Genomic DNA, 23,207 nt, shown 5'->3' on the forward strand with positions numbered 1-23,207 from the left:
CCAAACACACATGGCCACGCAGTGGGACAGAACTGGTAATGCTCAACCAGGGCTGAATGCAAGAACACTTCTTTCAGCAGGTGTGTGGGCACATATTAAGCTTAAACCAGTGACCAAACTGTCTTTCAATTACAGCTGGGTTCAGCTAATTACAATCTTTTAAATATCTGCAGATCTCCCAGGAAACAGATTTATTTACATAATATAAAGGAGACTTTTAAGCAAAAGTCAAACTTAGTAAATGTGTTTTTTCCTTTTTCGACGTAAAGGTACAAGATCCATAGACTGGAAGAATTTACACACTTCCCTGATCAATTAAGTCTAATATTTTGTGCAAAAAACAAGCCCCAAGTTGCTAGGAATAAAATACCGCAGTAACAGTAACAATAATGTTCTCAAGCTATAAAAACACTAAACCAAACTTGCAGTCTCAATTTGCATTTCCCAAAGTGAGCCCTAACTTTAACATATTGTAATAATGTTGTATTAAATCTTGGGGGTTTGTTCTTTGGCTTTTGGTGGGATGCCCAGAAGTACTGGGCAATTTATACAATCACACTTTCCAGTACTGAATACATACAAATGTCTGGCTTAATCAAAGAGGATGACTTCACATAACTAATGAGAATTATTCCAATTTTGTACTCAATATATATAGGAACTTTCTAGGGGAAAACAAACTAGTAAAAAATAAAATCCAGAGCACATCACCACCACACACAAATCTCCAGAGAAGCTGGGAGCGGGTGGGAGAAAGCAGAAGGAAACAATCTTGGCTTTGAATGTCTGCATAGGACAGACCTTTTAGTATTTTTATTATACCTTTACAGCAAAATTTTATTTCCAGAAAGGTAAAAACAGTAGATATCAACAACATTATCAGCTTAGAATCTTAAATGGATGAACAGGTATTTTGGTGAATGGGTCACTTATTCCAAAGACAAGGTCTCAGTTCTTAGAAAATAGAATTAGTTATAGTTCAAGACTATAAATCTGTTCTTTCTACTGTAACAATATTCCAATACATTCTTTTAATCCCATATGCTAAGACCCTCCCACAATTTACATAAATGTCATGGCCACATTTTTAGCATTATTTGCAAAACAGATGTAATGTTTTATATGAAGAATACTTATTTCCTTTTGGATACTATCTAGAAAGATACATGCATTTTTCATAATACAAGACCCAAAAATATAAAGCCACCTAAATCTTTGGCAGCAGGTATATCCTACTCATTACATACTTCAGGCAAAAACTGAAACCAGTGGTACAGAGAGGGCATAACAAAGAAAACAACAGCCTTCGCTAAATTCTTTCTGACCATGCAAGTGCCAGATAGAAAGAAGACAGATTCCCCACAATATGCCAAAGAAATGTACTACAATAGCTTAATAATCCTATATATTAAAAAAGAATATGCATTGGTCTTCACTGTATTATGAAAATAAAAAAAGAGATAGAATTACACATGCATATACTAGTACAAGACCATTCTCTATAAAAATTGTTCTAGAATTCTACTCAGTTTCAAAGTAGATGAAGATTTTCTAGAATACTATCCCAGAGGGCAAGAAACTGACATTAAACCCCTCACTTTACAGCTCATCCTTAAGTTCATAAACAGCTTTGAAAAAACCTATTCTTCATAATAAGATTGGTTTTGTGATCCAAACTGATCAGTCCAGGAGAGGCCAGATTGATGCAATCATAGTGGTAATCAAGGTAGTGGCTTAACTTGTTCACCAACAGCTGAAATCAAGACAGGTAGTCAGGATGAGACTACAGATGTTTATGAAATGTTAACTGGGCATTTCACTCAGTTCTGAGGCAGAATTAACAGCCTCATGTACTGACCCTATGATTTAATTGCCTGCTATAATACTCTGATAGTTTAGCAGTTCAAGATACCATCATTGTTAACTCACTGATGTATCGATTTAATTTCACTCCTGACCTGGATTTACTGCATTGCTCATTCTTATTTAGCACTTCAGACTGTAGTTATAAGTGAGACTTGCTTGACTCTTTTTTTAGTCCATTAGAAACAGGTAAGAACTGCTTCCTTATTCAGCTTTCAAACGGGATTGATAACTACAAGTCCAAAAGATTTACTGTGCTGCTTTTGGCCAGGGTAGAGTTAATCTTCTCCATAGTGTCCAGTATGGGGCTATTGTTTTGGATTTGTGCTGAACACAGGGTTGATAATACAGAGATGTTTTTGTTATTGCTGAGCAGCAGGTCAAGGCCTTCCACACAGGGACAAGGCCTTTTCTGCTTTTTGTACTGCCATGCTGGGGAGGAGACTGGGGACTGCATGGGAAGTTGGGAGGAGACACAGCTGGGACAGGTGACCCAAACTGACCAAAGGGATATTCCATACCATATGACATCACGCTTAGTATATAAAGTGGGGGAAAGAAGGAGGAAGGGGGGAATGTTTGGAGTTGATGGCATTTGTCTTCTGAAGTAACCATAGTGCATGATGGAGCCCTGCTCTCCTGAAGATGGCTGAACATCTGTCTGCCCATAGGAAGCAGTGAATTACTTCCTTGCTTTGCTTTCCTTGCGCGCATGGCTTTTGCTTTTCCTATTAAACTGTCTTTATCTCAACCCAGGAGTTTTTAGCTTTTATCCTTCCAATTCTGTCCACGAGCTCGCTGGTGGGGGAGTGAGTGAGCAGTTGTGTGTTACTTGATAGCTGGCTGGGGTTAAACCATGACATTTATTTAAAAACAATTGTCTGCATCTTTATGTTAATGTATTTGCCCCTCAAAATGAAAAATACATTATAAAAGAACATACATTCTTTTACACTCGTTATTTCATACATCTCTAATTAGTATAAAAACAGTGACAAACATCTGCCAGGTAATAAGATACACAGTGTGAACCCCTATTGCTAGAATAAAACACATTCACTAGTAATTGATCGAGAGGTATCTTCTGATAGAGGTTTCCCACTGGCTTTTCACACTGAAATATCTTTACATTTGGATGATATACTTTACTTACAGTTACTATACCCAGGCAAATGGTAAAACTACTGTTGCCCCATCCTATGTGCAAAGACCCTCAGGGAAAACCAGATGGTTACTGACTCACTTCACAACGTTATTGTATTAACAAGATCCACTGATAAGTGGCTTCCCACACTTAAGTTATGAGAACCTTTTTTCTGGAATTCACCAGGCACTTGGAGGCTATTTATGCTGCCATTAACAGCATATGCTGTGCACACATACAACGCTTGGTGACAGAATGATTTGCAGGGCACGGAGCAGGCTAGAGAAAAGGGATGCTGAGCTGTCAAAGTAACGTCTCATTAAATCATATGAAAATAGTGAAGAGGAAAGAATAGGATATAGGGAGAAGTGGAATAAAAACAATTTAAATAGCTTTCATGCTGTTTCTAGGAGACTATGTAACATAGCTGCTGAATGGAAGATGCCTGCTGTCAGCAACAAGCAACAGTAAAACAGAAGGGCAGGGGGCTCAAAGAGGGAAAAAAGGGGTACACACAGACACTGGTTATTAATCACATTTCAGATTGTCAATTTCCCCTAGAGAACTAAATTAAATAAAGCATGAGGAAGCCAATATAACCAATGGAGAATTTAAACACAGAAGAGCCTCAGCTTTACTAAAACAATGATGATAAATTTAATAGAAACACAACATTAGCACTTCGATAGATGTGGAAGTGTTTTATATCTCTACCAGAAATACTAAGGTAGACTTTGTGCACAAGACTGAGCTGACACCACAGGTCATTTCTTTTGCAGAAACAAGAACAGTCTGGCCAACAAAAGAGTACAGCTGCAAGGAATCCGTGCCTTAGAGACAGATGATACTGAAATGTTGCTCTTCAGCCTCAGGCCATTTACAGAAGTAGCTCAGGAAATGTTTTTACAGATGAGAGGACACACCAGTACATAAAGTCCCAGTTCCAAAGAACAGAAAGCCTCACTACTAATTTCTTTTTCTGCTTTTTAAGAAACCTGCCTTTCTATTTAGAGTTATCTGACAAGTCCAATCACCTTTTTGAGGACTCAAAAAAAAAGAAAAGGCCACATATCAGGTAAAGTTTTGTATTATTTATATATTACAATCACAATTTTTGTTTCAATTTCCACATATCTTTCATCTCCAAAAGTCTAAAAACTTACAGTTTACTTTTTCACCATCCTCATTTATAAATAAGAACAGCAATTTCGGTTTCATACACAAAGAATACTGTGGTTCAAGGAAGGCCAAATTACTTGATTACAGCTAGAGAATAAGTCAACAGTAGAGCTAAGAATCCTAGAATGTCTTGAGTTGGAGGGGACCCACAAGGATCATCACTCTAACTCCTGGCCCTGCACAGGACAACCCCAAGAGTCACACCATGTGCCTGAGGGCATTGTCCAAACACATCTTGAACTCTCTCAGGTTTGGTGCTGTGACCACTTCCCTGGGGAGTTCCAGTGCCCAACCACTCTCTGGATGAAGAACCTTTTCCTAATATCCAACTTAAATCTCCCCTGACACAACTTCAGGCTATTCCCTCAGGTCCTATCACTGGTCACCACTGAGAAGAGATCAGTGCCTGCCCCTTCACTTCCTCTCACGAGGAAGTTGTAGACTGCATTGAGGTCTCCCTTCAGTTTCCTCCAGTGACCTCAGCCACTCCTCACACAGCTTCCCCTCAAGCCCCTTCACCATCTTCATTGCCCTCCTCTGGACACTCTCTAAGAGCTTAATGTCTTTCTTATATTGTGGTGCTCAAAACTGCACACAATATTTCAGGTGAGGCCACTCCAGTGCAGATCAGAGTGGGACAATCCCCTCCCTCGACCAGCTGATCATGCTGTGCCTGATGTCCCCCCAGGACATGGTTCTTGGCTCTCCTGGCTGCCAGGGCACATTGCTTCGATAGATTGTAGCCGTCCCAGTTGCCAGTCTTTTGCTTCAGTTACACAACCACAGAACTGCAGAACCAAATTCAGGCTGAGAATGTTGCCAACTAGCCACTAGACAAAAAAAGCAGATCATTCAGAGAGAAGGATTTCACCGATGGACCTCACGAGGTAGCACAATGAAGAGAGCAATTTGACTCAGGAAAGTAGAGGAGGGCTTAGCAGATACCATAGTTTTGCACCACCAGCTTCACAGAACTTCAAGATACTAATCTGGTAGACTACATAAACACATACTTAGTATGTAGTAGATGACATTAAGTGCCACAGGCAACTTTGTTAAAGTTACTTTATACCAGAAAAGGCAACAGTATTTAGTACAGAGCTTGATACTGAAAGGAAATGGAATTGCAATTAACGGCATCATTTTCCAGGGTCATTTCTTTGTGGTTATTTGGAGAAAGGCAGTTTGGAGGCAGACATACTAGACATTACTTGCAACAAGAAGATGCAAAAAAGTGCAGATCAAGTTTGCAGCATTTAAACTTGGTGTGGCAATTACTGCAGCAGACACTTGGCCCAAACTGTTCTCTGCAAAGAATACTTCAACCAAACTAATTGGAAAAGTGCCGCCCACTCATCAAAACTGGATCTGTTTGTAGGAATATACCTTTTCAACATTAAACACCTGTATCAGACTTGAGCTGAAGGTCTCATCACAGATAACGCGCCCGAAAAGGTACGTTCTTCTGTCATCTGCTGGTTTCAATAAATTGTCAGGTTCTTGAAAGAGAATACACCAACATGAAGTTAACAGTCTAATAATTTCAGAAGTTTCAGATGCATGGTTCTACCTCAACTGAAACATAACTAAACTTTTTTTATTTAGTTAGATCTGTACTGATAATATATCTGGGAAAAAATATTGGTATAAAAAGTCAATCCTGAATGAGCAATCCACAAAACTCCCAGACTCTTTGGATTGGAGATTCTCAAACTGCAGATAAGGAATGCTAAAGCTTCCTACAGAAGCATGCAATATACTTTTATCCTGCAGAAGATATAAAACAGCAGAAAAGGCTGTATGCCTCCATGGAGGCAGATTATAAGGCTCACACAAGGTACTGTGTTCTAAAGTGGTGCAAATCATCAGATTTACAGTAACTATCTCTGTGTACTCTTTACCCACAGCAAGTGTAAAACAATTTGAATTAAGAACACCACAGTTATTTGGAAAGTAAATTTCCCAAGATTTGTTATATACTGCTGAGCTGCTAAGACCCACTGCTTTTAATAAAGCTTTACTCCACAAGGCCCAATCTGTCTGCAACAAAGAAGGACCATCTCTGCTAAGTCTGAAAACTGCAGAAGAGGTAGCAGACAGTTCAGACACGAGACTCAGGCTTATTGCCAAATTGATCATAGTAGGTTGGCTGATAAAATCTTAATGCTTAATACTTAAAAGACCAGCACTGGAAGAAAGCACTGGTTTGTAAACTCTCAAGAGGGAGTACTGTTGTTAACCAATGACACTACTTTGCACTGAGCTCAGTACTCCTTAGCAATGCAGGGCCAAAACAAACTACAGTCATACCTCATATCAACCAAGTATGCACTCCTGAAATGCATAACTTCTAGCAGTTTGACATAGAAAAGCTACTTTTCCCACAAAAATTAGTGTAATAAATGGGAGATATATGCAGGAACGTCAGAAAGAGACTTTAAATACACAGAGATAGTACAAGAATATATGAGATATACATATCATATATATACTATCATATGATAGTATGAGTACATAAGAGAATCACATGGTGGTTGAGGTTGAGAGGGACCTCTGGAGATCATAGGGTCCAACCTTCTTACTCAAGCAGGGTCACTTAGAACAGGTTACTGAGGACCATGTACAGACTACTTACAAGGAAGAATTTTTTTACAATGATGCCTTAAGCCCCTAAGGGTTTTTTATTTTTCTAATACTTGTAAGCTTTGTAAGTTTTATAAGTAGTGGAAGTAGACTCTAAAAGCAGCATCCCCTTCCCTGTAGCACCCTTGTTTACACATTCCTTAACCCTCTTACCCCATTCTATGCTCCCTATATCACTTCTACCCCTGAATCCAGTAGAAATGTTTAGTCTTTTGTCAAGGCAAAGTCTGGATTGTTTGGAGAACAGCATATCAGGGCCTGAACAACAAAATGAAGTCAAGAATTAGGTAACCATGTACCCTTTGTGCTCTGAAGAAGATGAAGATGGATGAACAGAGGGTCCCAAAATACACCCCAGACCCATTTTCAGGGGGGTGGACCCAGGGTGGTCCAGAGTAAAGGCCACAGGGTGGACACATTTGGGATTGGATGGATGGTATTATAAAATGTAACATCTCAGGCACGGCCGGCGCGCGTCTTGTAACATCTTTTGCCTTGGCATAATAAACCCTTTCTTATCTCACCCCTAATTAACTGCTCCAGGAGATTTTTTTCAGCACCTAAATCCCAAGGTCCCTTCCAACCCAAACTACTCTATGATTCTATGTTCAGATGACTTCTGAATATCTCCAAGGTGGGAGACTCCACAACTCTCAGAGCAATCGATTCAAGTGCCTGGTCACCCTCACAGTGGAAAAATGTTCCCTTATGTGTTTCCATTTGTGTCATTCCCTCCTGTCCTGTCACAGAGCACCACCGAAAAGAGTCTGGGCCCATCTTCTTTATACCCTCCTCTTTGATATTTGTACACATTAACATCCCCTGATCCTTCTCTTCCCCAGGCTGGACAGTCCTAGTTCTCTCAGCCTTTCCTCATAGGAGAAATGCACCAATCCTTTAATTGTGAAGCAAGATCAGGATTACCGATTCACCAAACCGAAGAGATCAGGATCCGAGTCATCCAACCAAGGAGGTGCTGACATTTCATAACGGAGAACGTCACAGAAGATTTAATCACCACAGGATTTCATTGCTGTCACTTTCCTTGAGTAATTTTATGGAAAAGGATAGAAAAGCAAGGTGATTATATCAATTAGCATTGCACTGTATTACGTGATCAGCAACAGAACTCTGAAGTGGAGGATAAAGAAGCAACAGATATAGCAATGTGTGGCTGCACTTGGGTAACTAAATCTAGTTCTCTCTCTGTGATCGGACTTCCATTTAACATTCAAGATCCAACAGAATCTACCTGAAGGTAGCTGAGTGCTCAAACATGTGGCAACACAGATCAGCCATACTGAACCTCTTGCAAAGAGGGAAGCATTTCATACCATTTAGAGCAGTTTTTCTCCTCTGCAGAGCTTCACTGTTAGGTGATGTTAAGCCTGCCCTACATAGCCTGCTTTGTGAAATGATAAGCACACTAGCTGGAGCAGCACTCCAAATGCTAATTGCTACTGTTCCCCTATGCTTGCCTTTTAAATGAGGGGAGAAAAAAAAAGTATGCTAACGGGATCGAAGAGAAACGAAAGCAGAAGGGGGAATAAAAAAAAAATAAAAAAGTGAATTTGGCAGATGGATCACGATGTCAAGAGGTAAAGTATCATTAGGGGATAAACACCCTTCCTGAGGCAGAGCGTGGAAAGCTTCCCTTGTAATATCACAAAGTAGCTTATGGGAGAGGCGTTAATAGGTTTAAATACTTTCTCCTGCTCGCCGGGATGTGCGCGAGCGCTGTCTGGAATGCGGCACGGCCGGGCCTGCAGCGCCCCCGCGCGGCCGCGGCCCCACAGCGCGGGGCTCCGCAGCCCTGAGCGTGCGGGGCACAGCCAGCAGTGCCACTGGGAAGGACATCGTCATTATGGAGCAAAAAGCCCCTTCTGATATCCAATACCTCGTACAGGATCCGGCATCAGCTGTACCTTTAACTCATTTACTCTGTTGACTTAGTCAAATAGAAAAAAAGCTAACTTTAACAGCAGATAAAATAAACAGATTCAGGTTACACACAGATACCAACCAGTCTGTGCCTTGGTTACATCTCATTTGATACGTCTTGGTTACGTCTTGATTCCCTGGTTAGTCCCCGTTTTAAAACACAAAACTTTCTCTTGCCTCAAATACTGCCAGGCTGCCACACTACACCTGGAACTGACGTTTGCTATTCTGCGCCAGTTGTTACCCACACGTGCATCTACTCCATTTAGTTAGTACACAATGAACATGAAAAATTGTCCTATTATTTGTAGAAGGCCATGCTGCAGCACTGTTTAGAAATATGACAATCCCTGAAGTTTAAACTTTTATTTTAATGCAGTATTTTTACAGCACAGACCTTCCAATTCTCCTTTCAGGAGAGCAGTAGATACACAGTGCAAGCTAGGAAATGAAGTCATTATGATGCAATCTGATGAAATAATGGATTGTGCTAGAAAGACACGTACTTTGGAGAGCTTTCCATCCCTTATGCACTCATTACCAGAAGGCAAGCAGATACAGCGTTTAATTCACAGATCCCAGGAAACAAGAACACGGTAGTCACAACAACACGGTTTTATTTATTGCAAAGCATTTGATTTAACTAGGAAAGTGCTACCAGAAGACACCAGAAATCTGTAGAAAAGCAAAGATAAGAAGATAGTACTCTGAATGGCATCCAATAGTAAAAGAACTTCAGATATCTATTTATTTCATGAGGCATTTGCAATCGCTCCTGCAACTACATGGCCTTTGTAGTAATTCTGCTTGGTAGACAGAAGCTTTTAAGGTACACTTACTGAGCTCCATGCAAAGCCAGCTGTAAGTTCAGCAAAATCCTGATGGCTCTCCTTCAGGACCAATTTTTCCACCTCTTCTCCCAAGGAAACTCTAGTTTCAGTTGTGCTCTCAGCATCCCTCCTATTTGCTACTCTTCATATCGTTGTAAATTTAAAAAGCACATACTGAGCTCAGACTTTATCTATTGTATCACTGCTTAACTAAATCAGCTCAACTGTTACAGTTCTTTTTCTTCACACCAGGAAAGTGGGTATGTCCAGAGTACATACTTCTTCCAGACCACCCAACAAGTCACAGAAGGGGAACATCAGCACTGACACATTTCATTGTCATTCAAATCAGCAGGGTTGCAGGCAGAAGCACTTACTTTCAACTTTAAAAAGTTGGTTTGCAAAAATACTTAGGCACATTAAAAAAAAACCCTTCTGATTACTCAATTCAAAGCCATAGTCCAAAATCTAGTACTATTCCTGATAAACTGATGAGACAAGATATGCTTTACATTCCAGGATATAGCCTCTAGGCTCATGTAATCATCAGCTCAGGCTAGTGACCAGAATTATTACTTCAACAATACACTGTCATTACATGCTGACTTGGCATTACTTACAAAGACAGGAAGGGGAGGGAATAGCAATATTATATCCTCCATGTATATATATAGTAATCACAACATTTTCCACATTTATTTCCTTCTGGCTTTACAGGAGTTGCAAAAAGAAACCCGCCTTTCACTTACCTCTATATCTAACTGTCAGCACATGGTATATGAAATGGCAGACCAAGAAATTACAACTTAATAAGAAAACTATAACAGAATGCTCAACAAGAAGGGACGGGAGCAGCAAATTCCTAAAACCATCTACTTGGTTCACATTCCCTTTAAGAATGGCTGTCAATATAAATGCTGTATCAGCATCTTATTGTCTTAAAGGAAAAATACAAAACACACTTTACGTATCCCAGAGACATGTGATGGTATTTTAATAGTAAGTTGCTAATGAGAATATCATCACTCTCTGGGTTGTTTAAGCCATCCACAACAACTATGAGTGATTGTGTTTTAAAAGTCACTGAACTGGAGACAAAGCTCAGAATGCATCATCACTTGTGGCAACGTTAGCAGTTTCTAGTCAAAAGGTACCAACACCTATTTTGTTGCGTATATACAAAGTCTACAACTTTTACACAGTGGGAAAAATCTGTTCCATGTATAAATCCAGGGCATCTCATTGCAAACAAGGTTTTTAATTAGAAGTGGTATTTTTGAGCCTCCTGCTGATTTACAGCGTATCACTGCCTCCTCCTCAGATGGCTAAACTGGCTTCCAAGAGAGACAGCAGAAAGAAACAAAATCACTAGAATATCTAACTTTGCAAATCTCTGCTGGGGACAATTTCAAGAGCAGGATGCTGCAGAGAGAGGTAACAAGAGAAAAAATGACTACTTACAAAGTCTTCCCTGATGAAGGCTCAAAACATCATGAACAAGACAGCAGAGGAGGCATTTTATTCCTAAGCCTACAGGCAGGATGATCGAGCACGACAATTTTAATCAGAAACCATATTGTTAAAGAGAATGCAGAACAATGTCTGCACCTCAGTGGGTGAAGCCTTCTTTTGAATGCAAAAAGTGAGCTTATGGGCTGGCTAGACCTCTTGCTGGGAGGTTGCCTCAACTGTCAGCACTGACAAAGCTTTAGCCCTCTCAGAAAATAGACAGATATAAGCTCTCAAGTCAGACAGAGAAATAAGACTTCTTGGTCAGAACATTTTCCGCAATTTATTGCAAAGAGTTTATATTGACTGCCAGCACTGTACCTTCAGGAGGCTCTTCCTGCAGATGAGGAGGCAATTCTTCACTTGTAGTCTCAGTTTCATCATCCACCATCTGTGTTTCTAAGCTAGGGCCCTGCAGAACAAAAGAGCAAGAGGAGGTAAATTGGAGAAAGTTCAGAAAGGGACCACAAAAACAAATACAGGACTAGATAATACACCAGACAGTAGAGACACAAGGAGCTCACTTTAGCTGATGAGAAAAAAAGCTGCTGGGAGATTTGTTCGCAGTCAAAGTACTTACAGAAAGCAGAAAGTAAAAAAAAAAAAAAAAAAAAGGGGGGGGGGAGGACCCTTTAAGATAGCAAGCAATGTTACAAGGGTCTTAGTAGATTGAAAACCAGAAAATTACCAGTGAAGCACAATTTCTAAATTACTGTTTCCAAAACATATATAATGCAAATAATAAATTCAAATCTCCATTTACCAAGGGTGTCAGCAGATTCACCATCACTTGTAATTTACAGGGAAAAATCCTAATCTTTGATTTGTCTTATCAAGACAGATTCTGAAATGCCTCTTTTTTCAAAGGAAAACAGAGCAAACTGACTTGCAATTTTCTAACCACTGACCATGTAGTTTTTCCCTACATGCCCAATACATCCATTTGTACCTCCATGTGTAACATGTCAAACTAGCCATTCCTGAAAAATTACAAAGTTACTCTCCAAAGTTTTGCATTTCCACTTTCCAGCCTTCACAATCTCTTAAAGACCCTGCAATGTTACTGCTGGAAGGACTTGAGTAGAGCCATCAGATTTACAACTGTATTTAAGGCTGCTGAGCTCACTTTGCACACACAATATTTTCGTGACTTGTGGAGCTATAAAAATGTAGTTGCTTTTTGAGTTTCAAACTACCACATACTATTTCAGTCTCAGCAGAGTATTAAGGACTCAAAATACCCACATAGTTCAGGAGCAACCCCAACACCAGTCAAATCGGTATCAGCCCAGTCTGCATCTAAGTCAACAGATACATGAGACTGTCACAACAATTGCTCCAAATAGGTAAGTCAACACTGGAAACTGCCAAGCTTTCTAAAAAGTCCCTACAGGCCATCTGGAAAAAAGTAAAAAGCCAGCTCCAGTGTTAGGCCTTTTAGACTCTACTTTTGTACAAAGCATTACATTAATTATGGTATATAATCTTAAATTGAAATAGAGTCTGTCAATTTACTGTTCACTGGGTCAGGAATTCATTTTGCTAAGGAATAGCAAAATATAAAATGCCAAAACCAAGGCCAAGAAGGGCAACAAGGAGGGAGGGCAATCAAAGGTTGAAAAAGAATATATTCTGTGAGAAATTATTAAAGAAATTAAATGAGTTTGGGGCAAATAACTTTCAAGTTTCCTTTATTCACCTTCAGAGAACCACAAATCTTACAATTCTGTTATTTCTTCCCATTCCTACTGAACTCCTAAAAGACATTAAAAAAATCCCCTAGATAAGCAAAATCAAAAGGAAATACACAACATAAATACTATTCTCCATTATACTCAATTTTATTAGTAATCTTTTTCTGCTTTCAGAACAGAAGCTGGAGGAATGTAAAGTCATGGCTTCAGCAGCAGTTTACTGTCTCAGTTCTGAGACTACCCTTTGGAAGTAATTCTAAGATCTGCAGCTTTAGCTACTACTTTCCCTGTGCATTTGCCACTGAAAATGATATTTATTTCCTGACCTAAATCTTCATATTTCCATTCTTCCTCCTGAACACTTTACTCCAGTTTTTCCTTTATGACATTAATCTTCACATTCATTTACATTCTGGACTTGAGCCTAGAATCTCACTTCTTTCACTCTAAGAAACTGCTTCATTCCTCATAAAGCCTCTCCTTAAGAGCCCACAAGGTCAGGCTATTTCTCTCTATGCAAATCCTCAATTGCCTGCCTAAATCACATCTCCTTGGACGGTAAGATTGACAGAGAGATAGACAACAGGTTAGCAAAGGCATACAGGGCCTTTGGAAAGCTTCATAAAAGAGTCTGGTGAAATAAACACCTGAAGAAAAGTACCAAGATCAGTGTTTACAGAGCCATTGTGCTGTCTACTCTTTTATATGGTTCCGAATCATGGGTCATCTACCGCCACCACCTCCGTCTCCTAGAACGCTTCCATCAACGCTGCCTCTGTACAATCCTAAACATCCACTGGTCAGATTTTGTGACTAACACATCTGTTCTAGAACAAGCAGCAGTCACAAGTACTGAGGCCATGTTGCTGAGAACACAGCTGTGTTGGGCAGGGCACATCTCAAGGAAGAAGGACCACTGCCTCCCTAAGATCGTGCTCCGTGGTGAACTTGCCATTGGCTGCCGAAGAGAGGAGCCCTGAAGAGGAGGAACAAGGACTCCCTGAAACAACATCTCAGCCTTGGCCATATTGATCAACATAACTGGTCTACTCTGGCCTGCAATCGGGAGGTCTGGAGACACACCATCTGTAACTCTGCTGCTTCCTTTGAGAACACACGCAGGGTCACTCTCGAGGAGAAAAGACAACGCAGAAAGAACCGTGTCTTGCAGAATATACCACCTAAGGAGTCTTTCTGCTGTGCCTTTTGCAACTGGACATGTCTATCTCGTACTGGCCCATTTAGCCACCAGCGTGCTTGTAACAAATGTGGGTAGAGCCCTTCCCAAATCTTCATTCGCGAGGCCCAGCCATGATGTTCTGCCCAATACTGACTTTCAGACATGGTATTCTATGTAGGCACAATTCCAATAAAGCAATTTAGCAGAGGAAAATTAATGGCAGCCTAGGCTTCACCCCTCCACATCTGTGATCTCACTTGTAAGCCTCCCAGCACAGGTCCAACACCTTTTTTATATAGCATCAAATACATCTCAACTGGTAACTATAAAGGTTAGATGCACCGCTAAAGAATTACAGGACTTGGTGGGTCTCTGGGAAGAAACAAATAATCCCCAAATACAGGACAGTTTGTTAAGTGCTTTGGGAAGCTACAATGATATTTTTAAAGTATAGTGAAAGCACTGGCTATTTTTGCATCAGGTTTAATGAATGCTTATTTCATATCCACACTACTAAATCCCGCAATTTCCTGCATATTTGCATATTTTGCCCCTTTCTAAAATCACAAAAACCACAAACAAATAAAACAAAACCAAAAAAAACCAGCTCTTTTCATCCCAGCTTCACTTCCTTCAAATTATGAATAGGCTGACTGCTTGCAGATTCCAAAGGGCTTGTCAGATCCAGTAATCATGAAGCTGACCTTCATCAGACTTTCCTAAAATGACATAATTAATGACAGGGTTAAATTGGGATCCCTCCTCTGTCCATTCCTATGAAGTTTCACAGACCTTATCTTTGAATTTCATGTTTATATGAATTAAATGTTTCCATCTTCCATATCTGAAAGTGGCTTGTGTCTCACAATGCCCTGTCTACTTCTACACAATTACATAAAGTCTCAATACCAACAGAAAACAATAGGGTTGGGTATTTAAAAAAAAAAAATTAAACAACCAGCCACTGGGTAGGTTGTTCAACATGATGACATCATTTTCCAGGGAGCTGAGGATCTACAGGTACTTACCTTCAGCTGAAGCACATAACTACCCAGCCATCTCCTTATTCTCTACTGCTCAGATAAGCACACTCAGACAGTGGAAGTTTAAAACTATCACTGTGCCTTTGTTAGGCAGGTAACTGTTGCAGCTGCAGCTTTTATTTCAGCAATGAGTTTTCTGCATATTGGGGAATTAAGACTTTCACTGAAATTTTTTAAAATGCAATAGGAACATTCCAGTGAATCTGCCATCACTACTGATTGCACACCCACACCTCAGGGGTTTCCAAAGTCAGTTGGATTTTTTCCTGCAGAGGGAATAAAATTGATCTGCAACCATAAACAATTTTATTTCACTTTCCTCTATGTTTAAGAAAGCCTCTTGATGGATGCTTTGCTTTTAATTTGGCAGAACAAAGTTCATTTATGAGAGTTTCTGTGCCAGGTTTTAGCCCAAGGGCAATTTGAGTTGCAGTTATAAATTCCCTAGAACACTAAAGGAAAGTACAGAAATAGAAATGCTGAGGATGACAGTAGTGTAAAATTATACCACTCTGTTCAAAGTACATTGTAAGAAAGAGCTAAAAAATCTGGTTAGATTACTTGCTCTTCTCCAAATCTGGACAAACACATTAGGGAGGCTATGATTTTAACAACACTTAATTTTGTCAACAACAAAAGTGGAGAAAAGAGGCAAGGAGAGTCTTAATGTCACAAACGCCAAATCAGATTGAGTTCTGTTATTCTCAGCAGAACAGCCAAACCCTATTTTTACATCAACAAAACACTTTTGTACCGTCAATAATCCAAATTAGGGTTTATTTGGCATAAGTAAATTTTCAACAGCACTAATGACACCACAATCTATTCTCCATTCAGCATGCCAGTAAACAGCTTGGTTTACACTTTTTATGTTCACGCTTTATATGGGGCAGCTGACACCATTTATAGAGCAAACAGCCAATACAGTCTGCTCGATGGTAGATCAGACAGTTCTGGATTTTGAATTATTATACTGAATTTTGTCTTGATTGACCGTTTCTTTTCCATCTGAATTTTACATACTAAATCAATGTCAGCACAGGAAGAATGTAAGAGTGGTTTTCAAAAAACAAACCAAACAAACCACATTTCATTTGATCATGTACCAATGTGGCCCAAAGAGAACACTCCTCACTCACTCCAAGCAGTTTAACTAGCGCAACTATCAGAAGGGTGCCATGCAGCAGTGTGAAGGCTGTAAAGCCACCCTGAAACATACTGAACAATTTGCTGTCAATTCTACTTTAAACTACTACCCCCACAGGGAAGTTTATATTCAAAACCTGACTGTGCTGAATTGCATTTGTTCGGAAAAAAAAAAAGTTACATGAAGGCAAAGTGCCCTTTCACAGCACAATTCAAACAATTAGCAATTGTTCAAGTTGGGGGCAAGCTAATACATAGGAAAAAGAGTTATTACAGAAACACCTACAGACTCTTCTGAAACAGAGACAAGCCTGACACAGAATGATGTGGGACCAAAGCACGACTTTGCATCCCAGTAAACCAATTTCAGAGCAATTCAATACCAATAATGAAATCTCAAAATATCAGTTAGCTCTTATTGATAACTGTTGACTAATTTATATAATTTCAGTGGGAAGAAGCCTTCCTAAATCCTGCCAGTCATTCACTGTCTGTCAACAGACTCTTGGTGGTGGTGGTGGGGAGATCACTCAGACAGCTGAGCTGGTGAACCAAAGGCAAGAAATAAGACTTAATGGCCTGAAGTTTTATTGCACTTCCTACAGAACTACACTTAGCAAACATACTACAAATGTGTTTTTTCTAGCCTGGTTCTTGACAGATGGATTTAATGATTAACGCCAGTTTGACTAAAGAAACAAGATAATGCACTATGCAGAAAGAATATTCTCCATTTCCTAATGAGATGCAGAAGTACCACTCTAAAAAGCTGCAGACAACACGAGGAATTTGTCTGAAATAAAAACAAGAAGTCCTTTGCCTAATAAAATAGGCATACATAACAGAGGTTGTTAAGATTTTCTTAACCATGGTAGAGACTTAAAATGTAATACCCTTCTCGCTATCCTCAGTGGAGTCACAATTAAAAAAAAAAAGAAAAAAAAGAAAAAAACCTCATAGAAAGATGCATTAAGCAGTATTCTGTAACTGTGGTTTCATATGACCTGACTTCCATTTCCTTAGAAGTGCACTATTACTGTTTTAGCTGTAATGAGCTGAAATTTAAGTAATTTTTTCAAGGGCGTTTACAGCTAGAACATAGGAATTTTTACAGTAAGACTTGAATTCAAAGCACATAAGCATATAACCAGTTTGAAAAATATGAGCACTCTCCCCTAAAAGAGAGTCACAAGACACATCACTGGAAGACTTTGAAACACAAGTCATCTTGCCAAAATCTTAATTTCATTTTTAAAAATTAGACAATAAAAGCTGCAAATCCATTTGAAGTTAAAAAGTTGCTTCAAAAACCCTAAAAGTAATTTTAAATGCTAGAAATTGAAGATAAATAGAAAATATTTTATTCAGGACAGAACTTATTTCTGTTTCCTTATTTCATTAGGAAATTCAAAATGCATTTTCTGCAAAATATCGAACATTTAGGAATTAGCTGGGACATTGAAATATGATGTATTTACCACATAACTTTTAAATTTATTTTGTTGATGGCTAGGTAGTTAAGTATTTCCTTCCTTACAAATGAGTTTTGAACTCAGATCAGAGCTCTTTGAGTGTAGCATGTCATTCTATGCATTTATTGCTATAGTGTTTTAAACCAGAAACCTTTCAGATAAAATATTTACTAACTCTACAGAACAAAAACTACATCATCTGATACTATCAAGCCCTCCAATTTCACACCTAACGCACATGTCAAAACTTGACAGCCAGAACTACTGTCAGCAATAACACCCCTTTTATTTCAGGCTTCACAGAGATCTCATTTTCTTCCAAATTCACTCCAAGAAGTAGTAAGAAAGATCACAGCTTGCTGCATACAAGATTCCAAACAGAGTTACTACACTCGGCAACTAAACAGCCATCTGAGAGAGAAAACACTTGATCATTAAGAACACAAGCAACACAACTAAAAAGTAAGAATTCATTCGGGCAGCAATAGCTTTTGGTAACTGCTGCCTTTTACTTTTGAGGATCTCTGAGGTACACAGGTTCATCCTCCAAAATGTTTTTAGACTGAAAGGAAGCTCAAGAATTGCACTAGATCTTAAGCAGCTCTGCAGACGCATTAAGATTGTAAGATTTGCCAACACCAGCACAAGCCACTTCTGTGACTTCCAGAAAGTTCAACCAGGAACATTTCTTATCAAGACACTGCTTAAGAGCTCTACTACTGCCCTCAGCTATGTAAGAATGTACCTTGCTCAGATCTTTGAAGGTATGTAACCTCTTCTCATCTCTCTGAAATTCAGCTGAAACACTGTGAGAAGAAAAACACCACAAAGTCTGTAACATTTATCAATAAACAGATGTGATCAACCTTAGGCAAATACTTACATCAAAATTATCTACAGAATCTACACTCCATGTTCCCTTTTACTCTATCACTTACATTCATGTTCCTCCTGCTTCCTAGAACACACTTAGGAAAAATGCTAGGGAAACAAAATATTACTGTATACTCCATAGAAAGCAATACCTCTTGTCTCTTCTCTTTATAAGCTGTTCCTTTCCCAAGTACTTTTCATTTCAACTGTCAAGAGCCCTGCTAAACAGGATGGGAGACATGTAAAAAAAAAAAGTAACATATACATCATCTTGACAGGACAATCCATGACATTCTTAAGGAACAGAGCTGTCTGTAAATACAAGCAAGAAAAATACTTGCTTGGGCTTTCCTTAATGTTTGATGCTGCATCTTCAAAATATCTTGCCTTTATCTGATCTCTGAAATACATCTGCCAAGACCAAGTATCACAGGCAGTCAGAAAGTCATTCTCTTAAATATAGCTGTAAGTTTCTCAGTGGAATGTCCCATTTATGACACCCGTCTTATCCCAAAATATATAACTTAAAACGCAGCACACGTCAAAGCACCACAAGCTCTCATTCTACTTTGGAGAGTCACTTCTATTTAATAAAAAGGGGAGCAGTTACTTAACCGAAACCACATCTTGAACTTGCTTTCACAAATAAGAATATCAATATGAACCTGACACTCTAGACACTTTTCATTCTTCTGATTTTGGCTTAAAGTTAGACCAGTGACAGGAGCAGTGTCAGAAGCAGTCAGTGCAGCAGCAACCACACCAGGTAACCATCAGGGACTATCCTAATGCCCCAACCAATTCACCAGTTGAAGATACCGCACAAAGAGATTCAGTTAGCAAGGATGCAAGAACATTTTCCAGTGTTGCCTAACCTGAGAAATCCAGTGTCCAGCCACAACACAATAAGATTGGAAATGTACTGTATTGTGGGACAGTAATTAGTGGCTTATTGTGATGGACAGGTGGGGATTTGGTCATCTCCCCCCTGCCCTAAGAAATGAAACTGCCCCCCACCCCCAGACAGACATGTTACCCAGGCTCTTAATGCAGCCTGAAAAGGTGTATTTCATTGCCATCAAGACGATCTGCCCTTGACAGAAAGAAAACATTCCTGACATATTCATACATATGCGTTCCTACATATGGGAATGGTCCACTTTCAAGCTGACTGCCTCTCATTCCTGTCCTATAGTGCAGGAAATAGGGGCTTTAACCTGTTTTCTATTTTGCATAGCCTGGATGGGCCCAGAGGTACTATCTTTCGGCACTGACACTGCTTGAAAGAGATGGGAACAGGAAAAAAGTACACAAAGACTATTTTGAATCCAATTCAGCTTCAACACCTCAAGTTTTAAAGCACTGGTTTGCCACACTACTTTATTTCACTCTACCTTTTTAACAGGATACTTATGTTATTTGATTGACCTAAAAATAAAATACATCAAGCTTCAGTTTCTTCAGCAAGGATCAGACATTAGTAATGGATCCTGAAAGGATCGCTTCCAGAGAACTCACCTGATGTTACCACTTACTTCCCTTTGCCTGCTTCTTCCCTCCCAAAAGTAGGCAGACCATCTTTATACACAATAGCATTAATTTGTTTTCTTTTGACTGCTCTGCCTTCTCAGCAACCTGCTAACCATCATCAGTGAGCTCAGCATCAAAACTAATGCTGCTTAAACCACACAAATTCAAGCGTAGTTCCCAAGAGGTGACAACGATTCAGAGAAATGGCACTATAGCTTTTCAGAAAGCTTAGTTCTGCTGTATTCTTTGTAATGATCAACAACTTAACTCATTTGTTTTAAAGTCACATTGAACTATTTGTGAGCAGGCCCATAAAAGGGATTCAGATCCAACTCCCACACTACACAGACACCTCTTCCTTCTCCTCACTTCTCCTCTCCTTACCCTTTCAAAGGGGTAAAAAAAACTACACACTTTGATGCATTCCACTTCTTAATTGAAAAAAGGTAATTATCCACAGTCCCAGCTTAAGACTTTGAATCATGCATCATCTGCAATGATCTTACCTAGAGAAAACTTTAAGCAATTGCTACAGCAAGAGACACCACACATGGAAAGAAATTACTGTGTCAAAGGACAAGCTAAGAGTGCTTTTATATTGAAAAGTTCTTACGCAGTGCTTATACCTGAAAAATGATTGGTTAAAAAGCCCCAAACTTTCCCCCTAAACACACACATTTTCCTTGCAATCAGAACATAACTTCACTCTTCTTGTATTTTGAGTGAGCCCATCTAAAATAGGTATGAGCTTTCCCCACTCTAGTGGGGCAAAAGAGGAATTTGGCAGAAGTAATGGGCTTAGCAGGAATAAGCAGATGTTTACTCTGCATGCAATAAAACAGAAGCTAAAGGAAATCTTTTCAGTTTTGGCCTCAAGCTGGATGTACTGTTCAGACTGCACTCTGAAGTTTTTATTTTACAATATAAGTCAACACCAACCCAAAACCATAGTGCTATTTGACACTAACTGTCTCAATACATAGTTTTATTATCCCACTCTATTTCAACTAATAAGCATTCAAAGAGAAAGAAAAAAATATACTTTTTATTATCAGGTTTTGAATGAATGCACAACAAAATATAACACTGCATAGAAGGAGATGTTCTTTTCATGTATATTTATTTTATGTACTCAGAAGCTGTCCCTTTTCTTTCATCTCTCAGCTGTGCAGACCTTTATGGTTAAGAGCCTCTTGTTCACAGAGACGATTGTTTACCCAAGTGACTGACACATGTGCACTGCCCAGAATCCCTGCACAAGCTGGTGAACTTTTAACACATACTTATTTGATTCAGATGCTTGGAGAAAGGCCCGAACCAAATTTCTCCATCGGCATAGGTACAGACCATAGCTACATACAGTTTCTGCTTCAAAGAGCTTACCACCCAGCTAATCAACATTTTTTCTACTGCTAGACAAATTCAGGAGACAGGGAATGCCTGGTGTGCCGCCTGTTTCAGGCTGAATAACGAAAGGAAACCATTTCAAAAGTCGCATACATGAAAATTAAAGAAATATGACAACATAAACCGAATAAAAATCAATACCACAGCGCTGCTGCTTCCTAACCAACACAACTGAAGACACAACCTCGCGTCTGATAGCCTGTATATTACTTTCATAGCCCAGCCAGCCTCGGCGTCCACCTCTCCCACGGCGCCGAAGCCAATAGCCGGTTCAGGTTAAATACGCTCTATCCTAATAGTTTTCCACAGCAAACTAAGGAGAAAGGCTACGATTTCCCCCACACTCTCGGACGGGCCTAAGAGAGAAGCAGCACAGTGAGCTCTGTAGCCACTCCCGGCCGCGCATCAAAGGCAGGAACTCCTCGGCTGCCAGAGGAGTGAAACGCCTACGAGATGCTGTGGATGAGGGAAGACGCCCGGGGAAAGCAGGGACACAGCAGCCCAGGAGGGCAGCAGGCGCGGGCAGCCTCCTCCGGCTCCCACAGTGCCGCAGGAAACCATACGGCTTTTAATGGAGAGAAGGGGGAAGTCGTTCGGGAGACAGTTCCAAGAAGCGATACCACATCCCCCGCGAAGTTGGAAGCTTCTGGAAGTTATGTACTTCGTTACGAAGCGCACGGCCACCACCTCCCGCCGCTAGTACCCGCCTGGAGCCCGGCCCCTACCCCTCCGCCGCCGCCGGGAGCCGCCAAGGTCCAGGCGAACCCCCCCCCGCCCCGGGGACAGCCCCCAGCATCACCTTCATGCCGCGTCTCCCGGAGCACCGCCCGGTGCAGATGAAGGGCGGGTGGCAGTCGGCTGCGTGCCCCTCTCCCCCGCCGCTGGGGCTCCGGCTCCTCCTGCCCGATGTAAACACACACCGGCGGGCGGGGGGAGGCTGGGCCGGGGGGCAGCGCCATGGCAACCCGGCCGGAAGAGGAAGCGCGGGGGTCAGGGGCGCCATGTTGGTGGGGGGCTCGGAGCGCTCAGGGATGTTCCGGGAGATGCGGAGGCGAGAAGTTCCAGCGAAGGCAGGGTTCCAGGCAGCCTTGAGGGTGGGGAGCCAGTTATTCGGGCTCTGCCCTCACTGCACGCTTGCCGGCGTTCACTGAATCACACAGAATCAGTTAGGTTGGAAAAGACCTCTTAAGATCATCGAGTCCAACCTGTGACCGAACACCACCGTGTCAATTAGACCATGGCCACAAGTGCCATGTCCAGTCTTTTCTTAAATACCTCCAGGGACGGTGACTCCACCAGCTCCCTGGGCAGCCCATTCCAGTATCTAATCACCCTTTCAATGAAGAAATTCCTCCAAACGTCCAGCCTGAACCTCTCCTGGCACAGCTTGAGGTTGTTTTCATATTCCTAGTTACCTTGGAGAAGAGACCCACCCCCACCTGGCTACAACCTCCTTTCAGGTAGTTGTAGAGAGCAATAAAGTCACCCCTGAGCCTCCTCCAGGCTAAACAACCCCAGCTCTCTCAGGCACTCCTCATAGGACATGCACTCCAGACCCTTCACCAGCTTCGTTGCCCTTCTCTGGACAATCGATCCTAAGTCGAGTGCTGCGTAACTAGGAGGGCTTGGGGCTTTCTAGCCCTCTGCACATTATCCTCAGCCATTGGAGCATGGCTCCAGCCTGTGGGATGGGGCTGTACCCAGTGCTGCTTCTTCACATGAGTGCAGTTTGGTGGCAAAGATAAAAGAATCT

General features: G+C 40.7%; 1 protein-coding gene across 3 annotated transcripts in view; it reads right to left on the reverse strand.

The window, feature by feature from the left end:
• LOC116788286 (transmembrane protein 263-like) overlaps positions 1-22,472 on the reverse strand; it is a 205,023-nt gene extending 182,551 nt beyond the window's left edge. Inside the window, exons 1-2 of one of the 3 annotated variants that reach the window (XM_032690978.1) lie at positions 22,254-22,472; positions 11,431-11,521 (exon numbers count right to left, since the gene is read on the reverse strand). In XM_032690978.1, the coding sequence (XP_032546869.1) occupies positions 11,431-11,521; positions 22,254-22,457 (295 nt within the window). In that variant the 5' untranslated portion in view covers positions 22,458-22,472. Of the gene's footprint in view, positions 1-11,430; positions 11,522-21,664; positions 21,864-21,904; positions 22,150-22,253 lie in introns of those variants that run through there. The other 2 variants (XM_032690979.1, XM_032690980.1) reach the window with 2 other exon arrangements.
• Between the last annotated feature and the right edge of the window lie 735 nt (positions 22,473-23,207).

The sequence above is a fragment of the Chiroxiphia lanceolata genome, chromosome 6, assembly GCF_009829145.1.
Source record: "Chiroxiphia lanceolata isolate bChiLan1 chromosome 6, bChiLan1.pri, whole genome shotgun sequence".
NCBI classification, from domain to species: Eukaryota; Metazoa; Chordata; class Aves; order Passeriformes; family Pipridae; genus Chiroxiphia; species Chiroxiphia lanceolata.